Genomic DNA, 11448 nt, shown 5'->3' on the forward strand with positions numbered 1-11448 from the left:
GATGTTGTCGAGGTTGATCTGGTGGTTCCTTGTCAGAAATGTAGCACTCAACTTCCCACTCAATGTCTCGACGCCAAAATATTGCCTCCATGCTATGAGATGACACTATCTTGGGTGGGTATTTATGCATGGCACGCAAGACTACCTTTTTACCATCATGGTTTGTGAACTCCATCTCCATCCTCCTCTAAGCATTGTATCTCCCAATGGAATAAAGCTACTGAACCCCAAGTACCACACTGGTATCTGGTACATCCACCACAAAGAAGTCATCTATCAACATTTAATTCCACGTGGTTATCTTTAGTTTGGGCATCCATCTAGTGCAATCCATCTGATGACCACCCAGTATGACTACGGTGAAACCATCAAATGCCTTTGTCAAAATCTCCCTCTGATCCCCAATAGTTGCAACTATAAAGTTGTGGGAAGCCCCCTATCAATCAAGTCTCACTTTTTGTCCCAACAAAACCCCCCTGGCTGTGAAGGTGTCGTATCTGGGAAATCCTGACATGGATGCACTAACAAGGCCTTTAGCCCCTGCTTGTGATGTCTCCTCACCTGATGCATGGTGTCCCTGCTGCAGTATATATCCCTGTCTCAACTCCTCATTCTCCTCATCATTGTCACTATTTGAGTAGACCTTAATGTAATGGGCCTTGCCCACCTTGTCCTTCCCTACACATCAGTGTCCTAATACCCGAGGCTCTTAATAGTTGAAACAAAAATTCTTCCTCAGTTCTTTCCGGGTCTCCTCATCCAGCTTGGGTTTGTCAGTCTACTCCCTTTAAAAAGGTTTAACCTCTTTGTTCTTCTAGGGAAAGGATGGTTTAGAAGGAAACCTACTCTTAAGAACAACATCCTGCATGTCTCTAGTTCTATTAATTGCATCATGTAGAGTGGCAGGCTTATAAGCCTAAACCCAACCTCGCAGAGGCTCAGATAGCCCCTCAATAAACAACATCACCAACCAAGCATCGGATATATCAGTGACCATCACTGCCAGACTCTGAAAATTTGAGATATATGTCTTTAGAGTGCTAGTCTACCCGAGTTGTGCCAACTCTCTAAAGTGAATCTTTAAGACTTTCTTGTCAAAACATTTAATGAGCTTCTGTGTAAACTCATTGTATGTGGTTATGCTAGCAAACCCCAGAGTCACTAAACCATGGTACCACCATTCATGGGCCTCATCATCCAAATGTAAGGTAGCCAATTTAATGGCACCTGTCTATGTCATCTGATAGAGATGGAAATATGTGTACAACTTCTAAACCCATGATCTAGCTGAACATTTTGAGGATCCATCAAAACATGAGAGGGTCACTTTCCCCAATGTCTTTTGTAGCTCTTGGTTCTACGTCATATCCCTCTTAACTCCCTCAGGCCTGTTTGTTAGTGAAATTCATGGCAACTTGTAAGTCTTGTCCCTGCCTCTTATAATCCTCCAAATATGCCCCAAAAGGCTCACCCTGATCAATTGGCAACATTTGGCCTATTGTTGCCTCACCTAAGAATTGTGGCATAGTGGGTCTAGATGGCTTGTTGTATGTGTGGGTGGCTTTGCATGGTTGTCTTATCCACGGTTAGACCCTTCATCGTTAATGGGTTCCTTCTTTTATTGTTCACCCATTTTGTTATTGGCTAATTTTCCCATCGGCTTCATCATCACCTTCTGGATCATGTTGATATCCCTGTAAATGAAATGAAGATAATAACCTTAACTCACTAACGTCAAGACAGAGGAATGTGCAGCAAAAGAAAGGGTTTAAGGTACTTACCCTCTTAAGTGAGTTCCATTCTTGAGATTCTTCTCCACTCCCCCCAGTAGCTGTAAAATGACAGCTTTCTTTATCCAAGTGTGCCCATAGATTGATGGAGCGAGTGAGTCTGCCAGTAAACCAAACGTATCCTGTCTATTTGCTATTTTCTTGATGTTTTTGATATCATCACTAGTAAAAATAGGAGTGTTTATCTCTTTATTTAGCTGGAAGACATTGTCGGCAACAATGACCGTCCTGCATCGAGTTAATCTCAGCATATCATATCCAAACAAAACTGAACAAACTAGATAACCAAACCCTATTAAACCATAACAGATTTAGAGAATTCAGAAACGGTAATCACGATACCTGAAGACCCCATTAACATTGCCCTTGCTCTTGTCAGGAATTGCTTTGTAGATTCCTACAACTGTGACGCGGTCTCCAGGCTTGCAAGTATCCACAAGGTCATCCTCTAGAATGATATCAACTGACCTAGGAAGCTGCCCTGGAGCAGAGTTTTCAGGCACTTCTTGCATGGATATTGTTTGATGGTCTTTATATTTGCACAGACCAAACTCGGTCACTAACAAATTCCCTTGGTCATCCTGTTACAGCGTTCATGAAACAATTTGTTTCAACATATGAAAATTTGAAAGCAACTTTAATTGCTATAAAAACCTTGTCTCATGAAGTATGCAACAAAACCATTTTCACAACAAAGCAAGGGAGACTTACTCGAGGAGAGCTCCGACGACAATGGCGGAACCGTAACCCTAGTTTCTGTGCAGGCACGATTTTAACCATGGCGATGATCGGTCTGAGCGTTGGATTCACGGATCTCTGACTGGCTGCATCGCGACAACTGCTCACGGGTTTTTTGGCACATTATTTTACTCTGCGGTCCCCCACCGGTCACTTTGGCGCACAGGCCCTTCTACCTTTTTGTTGGGCGATCCCCTGGTCGTTTCTCGCTGGGGATACTCTGTATCGACAGGCAGCATGGGCGACGACGATCTCGTAGACTACGAGGCGGACCCCACGCCTCACCAAGACATTTGGGCGCATACGAAGAGGCCTCTTATGAAACCTCAGAGTGTTGAACTGGCCTATGAGACAGGTGCCTCCTCTCTACAACCGCATCTGCCGCTCACAGGGAAGAAGAAATCCACAGATTTCAACCTGGCCGACTCTCCGGCCCTTGAATGCCCGCCCCTTTCCCCTGCTACGCTTCATTTATTGGGCTCCTGCTTACAAACCTCGCCTTCTTTCGACTCTCCGCTTCTGAACCCCACTCGCCCTGCCTTACCACAGCCCCCACCGCCTCCGCCTCCATCGAATTCACATTCACCCTCCGTCTCATTTATGCCGCAGAACCATCAGATCTCACCTCGCCCCCCCCATTCTCTTCTCCCGGGCACTAGCTGTATTGGACCTCGCTCCCCGATACACTCGGGATGCTTTACCACTCCTTTGCTTCCGGTTCGATCTGCTGGATTCGCACAGCACAGTTCATTAGATCTGTGTCGTAAACTACTAAAGGACCTCCCCTTTGGTAAGCGCACAGAGAAATTCACAAAAGGCAGGTGCCTTCGAGCTATAGATTCAGACTTCAACATCACCTTTGGGGCAGAAGCACTGTTGCCGGATGTGATGGAAACCGCCCGTAAAGTCCTGGTCGGTAGGGTAAGAGGACGTACCTACTCAGTGGAAAGACTCAAGCTCTGGGTGGGGAGATATGGGGCACTCTGCTCAAAGAACTTCCTGATATCAAAGTTCTCGCAAGGGGCTGGTTCGCATTGCATTTCCATAGGCCTGAATACACTCAATGGATTCTCTCCCAATATTGGCATATCGAATTAGCGCTGGGATCCTCTTTTCGACCCGGAACGTGAACAACTGGGGGCTGGACCCATCTGGGTTCGTCTTCCTGGTCTGCCCATGCAATTTTGGACCCCGTATGTTTTCAAGCGAATTGGGGACACTCTAGGCACCTACCTGGAGCATGACAAATCCTATGAGAAAACGAGAATCATGACAATGGCCCGTATACTTGTTCATCTGGACACCAGGCCGGGATTAGAGGAGAAAATCACTTTGCACCACAGCCATGTCTCGCGCAAACAACTGCTGGACTACGAAGGTGTACCATTTCGATGTCGAAGATGCCATAAAATTGGTCACCTCTATAAGGATTGTCCACTGAATTCGGGGGTGACCTCTGAGGATACTAAAGGCCCTCGACAGCAGACTACAGTGGATCAAAATACTGGAGCGAATAATCCTACGGAAGGGGAGCAGACTCAACAGGAGACTCCATCCAAGAAGACTGGTGATAGCGCCAAAAAGAACACTAGAAGGAAGGCTTCATCTACACCAGGGCCGCCACGTACCCGTTCCAAGACTGCGGAGGCTGCACCTACTCATCCGGGTAATGCTTCCATTCCCAATTGTTCTCACAATTTTTCTGATGCTATGCAATCTGTTGTTTACTCTTCTTTGCGGACCCCTCACACAGATCAAGCCCCCCTTCCCTCCATCCACTGTACCATTGCTCCTCCTCCCCCCACCTTCTCTACCACACCTCCCTCTCACCAATTGGAACTGGGTCTCCCTGAATCCTCCTCCTCTCCGGTCGGATCCGGATCACACCCCTATCACCTTAGACCCCGGGCACGATCTAGAATACTGGGACTGGGGTCATCCCCTGGACGCCTCCGCAAGCCAAAGAGAGGCAGACCATCTAAAATCAACTCAGCAAAGCAAAATGTTGTTGCGGACGTCGCCAAGGGGCGACAGTATACCATTGAACGGGCACTTAGAGCTATTGAGCCCCTGACCTGCGGTTCCCCATGATCTGGCTCTCCTACAATTGCAGGGGACTAGCCAACCCCAAAAAATGACTGGCTCTGAAAAGGCTTTTGTATGAATCAAGTTGCGATATAATATTCCTACAGGAAACCCTTTGCACATCTGAGGTGGCGGTGCGAAGTCTACAAGCTCTGCTCCCTGGCTGGATTTTACATGGATTGGATGCGTGCGGACGATCTGGAGGTCTGCTCATTGGTATAAATCCCAGAAAAAGCAGGCCACTCTCTGTATGGGGGGGCAGTGGCTTTCTTGGCATGGATATTTTCATGGGCGATTTGGGCATCCCTATCAGGATTATTAACATCTATGGGCCCAACCAGAATAGGCTTTCATTCTGGCAAAACTTTCTGAATGGCAATCATATCACTCAGAATACAGTGCTGGGGGGCGACTTCAATTTCTCCTTAGGGGTTGGAGAATCCTGGGGACATCATGCACAGAGCGACCCTATTGCGGATCAAATGAATATGTTATTTGATGCACATAATCTTGTGGATATCCCCATGAACAAGAAGCTCCCTACTTGGCACAATCAGCGAACTGGTGAGGCTGCTCTAGGGCGGCACTTAGACAGATTTATGATGCATGAGGAGCTGATTCAATTGTTTCCCCTGTATAGACAATGGGTCAGCACTGGGGGTCTATCAGATCATCATCCGATTCTACTTCAGGTCAGCGATAAAAAATTAAAGCCGCGCTCCCCCTTTAAATTCTTTGTTGGATTCCTCCAAGAGCCGGATTTCATCAAGATGGTCTCGGATTTCTGGGCATCACAACCTCCCCTGAGGGAACAGAGGAAAGCGATGGATTTCTGTGATAGACTAAAGAAGCTCAAGGAAATGACTGAGACCTGGGCGAGAACAAAGCGGAACAGAGATGAACAGTTGTTGAAGGACACTGAAGAACAGATTGCTCTATTGACAGATGAGAAGGGTGCTGGCTACCTCACTGATGACTCGAAATCATTACTGAACCAGCTGCTTGGGAAAAAAACAAGAATACTACAAGAAAAGGAGGAGCTGTGGAGCCTCAAAAGCAGAGCCATTTGGCTTAAAGCTGGAGACAGTAATACTAAATACTTCCATAACCTTGCTAATGGCAGAAAGGCATCAAATACCATTTGGAAGCTGCCAAGTGAACCAGATGGTTGGGCTACCACACATCAGCAACTTGCCAAATTGGGGGTAACACACTTTAAGCACCTATTCACTGCGCCGAATGTTATCAATCTACCAGACATCATCAATCTTGCAGGACATTTTCCTCGGTTTGTGGGACAGGAGGACATTGAAGATATCATTCAACCGGTTACAATTCAAGAGCTGGAAAGCACTCTCAAATGGTTTAAAAAAGACAAAAGCCCGAGGCCGGATGGCTGGCCAGTGGAGTTCTACCTTGCTTTCTATGATATGTTGGGCGCGGACTTATTGGAAGTCATTGAGGAGAGTCGGATCACTGGGCACATACATCCACCTATGAACCAAACTTTCATTGCCTTGATACCCAAAACTGATGACCCCACATCCTTCAATGATTTTCGTCCTATATCATTATGTAATTGCCTCTACAAAATTATTGCCAAAATCATTGCCAACCGCATTAAACCCATTCTGTCCACACATATATCTGCAGAACAGTTTGCCTTCCTCCAAAATCGCCACATCCAAGAGGCTATTGGCACTGCCCAGGAAGCCTTACATTCCATAAAGCTGAAGAACCTCAAAGGCATATCTCTAAAGATCGACCTTGCAAAGGCTTTTGACAAGGTAAACTGGCTCTATTTGAAGATGATTCTCACCCATTTGGGCTTCCCCCACATGCTCATAAATTGGATAATGGGATGTATATCTATTGTCTCCTTTGCTATCCTTATTAATGGTTCGGCCTCTGCTCGCTTCAACATCAACAGAGGTATCAGGCAAGGCTGCCCTCTTTCCCCACTACTCTTCCTTATTGTCATGGAAGGGCTTAGTAGGCTCATAGCTACAACAAAACGGAATGGAGACTTCAGCGGACTCAAAATTACTGAACAGTACTATCTTACCCATCTACTGTTTGTTGACGACATATTAATCTTTTTAAATGGAAGTGTCCGTGACTCCATTGCACTAAATGATATTCTTCAACTCTTCTGTAAAGCCACGAGCATGGAGATCAACAGGGAGAAATCTACCAGGTCCATGATGGGATGCACATATCAGGAATCTCAGCTGGCGACCCAGCATTTCCCCTTCTTGGAAAATAATTTGTTGGTTGGCATCAAATATCTTGGCTTCAGACTAAGGCCGAATGGGTACAAATTTGAGCACTGGTCATGGCTTATCAACAAAATTGAAAAAAGGATAAATGGCTGGCATCATCGTCTTCTATCTAAAGCAGGTAGACTACTGCTGATCAAATCTATACTTGAGGCTACCCCAGTTTACTGGATGTCCCTCACATGGATACCAAAGAGCATTCTTCAAAAAAATCAACAAATTTGCAACAGGTTCGTGTGGAATGGCAATAAAAAGGGGAAGATCTTTGCCTGGACAAGATGGTCATTGGTCACTACACCAAAGAGATGGGGAGGGTGGGGACTAAAATCTCTCTCAGAATTTGCACAAGCGTTGACAGCTAAGCAGGGCTGGTCACTTCTCAAACCGAACAGTTTATGGGCGGAAGTTATACACCAAAAGTATATTTGGCCCTCCAACATCATTGACTGGATTCGCAGACCCCATTGGAATCAACAAGGCATATCTGCGATCTGGAGGGCCACTCTAAATGCTATGCCTCTCATTAGAGACAATCTGCTATGGCGAATTAGTAATGGTACTCAAGTCCGCATAGGCTTAGATCCTTGGCCTGGCTCAGGGAATGCACACCTATTGCCAGAGGGTTTGGTTCGTTATCTTAACAATAGGGGCATAAAATATCTTGCACAGATTGGCGATCAGCAACACTCTACCATCTTCACACAGGCATGGGTCACGGACCGTCAGTGGCAACTGACAGATGAATGGAACACAAACTGGAAAGGCTACATACAAGCACTTACCGAATCGCACATCAAGCTACATGAGGAGGAAGATGAGCTCATTTGGGCGCCTGCCAAATCTGGTATTTACGCACCGAAGCTTGGCTACTACAAGCTGATCGAAGCAAAGAAACCCGACATTCATAAAAACTGGTGGTCTGATATCTGGCATCTACAAGCACAGCCAAGGGCTCGTCTTCTAATGTGGAATATTCTTGCAGACAAGTTACCTACTGGCTCCATCCTCAGGAAACGGGCATTCGCTGGACCAACTTGGTGTGTCCTTTGCAGAAAAGAGGAGGAAACAACACTACACCTATTTCTTACCTGCGAGGTCACTAAGGATTTATGGTACCAGGTCACACAGACCCTCAACATAAACACAGTTTGGCAGGGTGCAGATATTCTCACAGCCTGGGATCAGTGGTGGTCTGCGGTGGCTTCAGAAAAGGCTAGGAACTTACCGCCTGTGGTATCCTGGTACATTTGGAACAGGCGTAATGCCATAATCTTTGAGGACTGCAGGGTCAATTGGCATCTTCTCCCGCCGTCCATCTGCGCGGCATACACGGAAATTCCATTTGAAAATAAACTTAATACACCCAGGAACATTATGCCTGAAAATATCAACAGAGACATGCCTTGGGCATATTTTGATGGGGCTGCACCAATGCAAGGATGTGGGGGGGGTATATTATTTCATCTATCTGACTCACACTTTTTTCACCTGAGAATGGGACTTGGTCCGGGTACCAACAACCATGCTGAACTTATTACACTGAGACATCTACTCTATTTTGCTATATCCAAAAACTGTCGGCAACTACAAATTTTTGGGGACTCAAAGATTGTGATTGATTGGGCAAATAACAAATCTATCTGTCATGCATATTCATTGAAACACATCTTGGAAGAAATTGTTTTTCTTAAAACACATTTTGACCAGATCACTGTTTCTCACATCTACAGGGAAAGAAATGCAACTGCTGACCGGCTCTCGAAAGAAGCGGCGGATCGACCTCTAGGAGACTGGCTGATTGAGGAATACAAACCAGAGGGGATGCACAGATTTTTTCATCGACCATATATTGACGGCCTCCTACAGGGGGGCAATCCCCCCATCTAAATTTTTTGCTATGCATGATATTTATTGTATATAACAGCATCAGTACAGATTGCCCTTTTTTGCTACTGTATGACGGATACACCCCTACAACTCTGTTTATTTTGGTTTTTACTTGAGACATTGTCCTTTCTATGAGGGATACAGAACCATCGTATCTCTGTGGTCCTTTTTGATGTAATTTTGTTTTTTTCTGAACAGTGGTGAAAACCACACTACAGCATATGCCATTGGCATCAACAGCATGTAATTTCTTTTAATAGAAATTATGAATTCTCTTTCTTCGGAAAAAAAAAGGGAGACTTACTCGTGTAGGATACACAGAACCTGTGGGTAGGCCAGTAGCTGATGTAATGTCTCGGTATTCACGGGATGTGAATTCTCCAGTGGTGGGACAATAGTGGACACTCTTTACAACCTTTGGTCGTACTAAGGAACCTGGAGACAACATTAAATACCGTTTAGAAGGGAAACAGAAACATTTGGGCCACAAATCAGATTAAGGAATAGAGAAAAAAAAAAAAGTATCCAGCTTGGACTAATGACTATCCTATAATCGGCACTATATCCATTGAGAGATAATTGCCCACTATGGGATTTGTAGTAGGGCGTGCTGGGAAATTTGCACTCCCGACAACTACAATACCCACACGCCAACTAGTGCATAGTCGCTAGATAACAAGATAACACATGATCTTGGGCAGATACCCCGCGGCTAGTAAAATTAATAAAAACTGGATACAAAAGCTTGTACCATATTACAAAAACGCTACAATGTACTGCCCAGGCTACCAACCAAATCCATAAAGTTATATAGCATGCGTTAAGGGAAAACGCAGTCACCAATCTTGAAATCAAGATATGATTGTACTTATTCTATATTTTTCCAGAACTGTTGTTGTAAAATACTTTCGAAATAGATGCATACCATGAAATGCCAAAATCCATGCCATAACTGCTAATGCTGACTTCTCTAACTGGTATTTATGTTTGTTTAAACATCATAATCATTTCTGTTCTAAATAGCATGCATTGCAGCTGTTAAATGGCCTTATCTATTCTATAGATAGGTCAGAGGTTGGACTGAATTTGAAAGAGGGAATTTGTCTGGATATATTGCACACTTCTTATATGTTTAATTTATACTACAGGTAAAATCTAATGACAATTCAGTCCAGAATATAGCACATATCTGAGGCAGAGGGAGATTCAAGCTCTATCAACAGAGTTAAGTCACAGGATTTTATAAACCGAACGCTATAACAGGCTGCCGGCCGAAACCATTTGTGATAAAGTACACAAACAGAAGCCAGCAGGGCACTAAAAACATAATAAAAGACAAAGAGAAACCTCAGCTTCATTTTGGCTAGACTTTCTTACAGCAGACTTGACGTGGCAATACGGGCCAAGTCGGGTGCTCGATTCCCTTAATATCGTATCATTTAGGAGTGAAAAAACTTATAAATATAAATAAAATAAAAGAACAAAAATAAATATAGAAATTAAAACCAGCAAAAATAAATAGATAAAGCCCTCTTTAGAGACCTGACAGACCTCTGATTGCTTATAGATTGATTGCTTAAGCTTCCTAACTGTTCTGACAATTAGTATTCATCCTTGAAACACATTATAACTATCAATTACATGTTATGAAGCAAATTTTCTGGTACTAGTACGAACTTTTGACAGTTATTCAGACATTCGCTCATGTAACATATAATGACACAGTTATTACCATTGATTAAACATATAATGACACAAAGTTGCTGATGTCTTTGAAGGAAAAATAAATAAAATGACCAAATCTAGTCCCTAAAATTTTCGATAATGACGATTTACTTACACTTTGTAACGATTCCCTCCACACTGACCAAGCTGCCAAGGAACGGAGAAAGAAGCTCTCTGGGGGTGAGCTTGTGAAAGCCAAATTGCCCTTCAAACCCCACTTGAATTTGCTGCCCCTCCCGAAGATACTTGGGATCCACATTCCTCGTAACCTCAACCAACGCATCAGAAAACGGTTGAAAGTACTCACCGGGATTCCGAATCAACCTATTCGTTCAAGCCGTAGCATACAAACTGCAGGGCTTTAGTTCACAACACTAAATCAAAGGGCTAATGCATAAAAACATTCACGCTGTAGCATACAAACTGCGGGGCTTTAGTTCACAGCACTAAATCAAAAGGCTAATGCATAAAAACCTACCTCTGTTAAGGGTAAGATCGAATAGGAATGAACATTCTCCAAAAATATGGTAGATGGGTAAGGTGAAAACCTGCGAGTTAAGTCAAGGTTAAAGTTTTGCAGATCTGCCATGTCTATAAGCAAGCGATGGCGACCCTGTGTGATCATACTCCTGATCTTGTCCATGTAAACGCCTTGCCCCACCTGTATGCATAATACATTACCCATCCATTCGTTAAAGAAAAACGCCACACCAGCTAATTACAGAGAAGAACAGGGCATGAAAATGAAAATCACCATGACTAACTTACATCTTGATCCAAAAAGTCCATAAAAGTGCGCTTATGTGCCAAAATGGCTTCCTCGTTGATATCCATTGTCAAATGCGTGATTGATTAACGACTCCAACAGATCTCTGTCGCTGTGGAGCGACTGCAATGCAATGCAAAACTCGAGAGAACTAAGAAAGGGGCATGGCGTCGATGGA

General features: G+C 44.2%; 1 protein-coding gene across 1 annotated transcript; it reads right to left on the reverse strand.

Moving 5' to 3' along the window:
- Nucleotides 1-439: 439 nt before the first annotated feature.
- Nucleotides 440-11448, reverse strand: LOC149205325 (DNA replication licensing factor MCM3 homolog 1-like). Its single transcript, XM_089397371.1, has 8 exons — nt 11273-11448; nt 11053-11165; nt 10620-10828; nt 9084-9214; nt 2133-2371; nt 1782-2018; nt 1630-1694; nt 440-678 (listed from the first exon to the last, which is right to left on the reverse strand). The coding sequence occupies exons 1-8, from the start codon at nt 11336-11338 to the stop codon at nt 440-442; spliced, it is 1299 nt and encodes a 432-aa protein (XP_089253497.1). The 5' UTR covers nt 11339-11448.

This window comes from Pinus tabuliformis, chromosome 1_2, assembly GCF_031772625.1.
Source record: "Pinus tabuliformis cultivar Carrire ecotype Pingquan chromosome 1_2, CPIR1, whole genome shotgun sequence".
Classification (NCBI taxonomy): domain Eukaryota; kingdom Viridiplantae; phylum Streptophyta; class Pinopsida; order Pinales; family Pinaceae; genus Pinus; species Pinus tabuliformis.

Bases quoted from the DNA above. Each gene is read 5' to 3' on its own strand.
- LOC149205325 (XM_089397371.1), bottom strand. From the start codon at position 11,338: ATGGATATCAACGAGGAAGCCATTTTGGCACATAAGCGCACTTTTATG. The intron at 9,215-10,619 runs GTAAGTAAATCG...TGTTGTCTCCAG, and splicing joins GGAGGGAATCGTTACAAAGT to GTTCCTTAGTACGACCAAAG. The intron at 679-1,629 runs GTGAACAATAAA...ACTGATGTGTAG, and splicing joins ATTAGCCAATAACAAAATGG to GGAAGGACAAGGTGGGCAAG.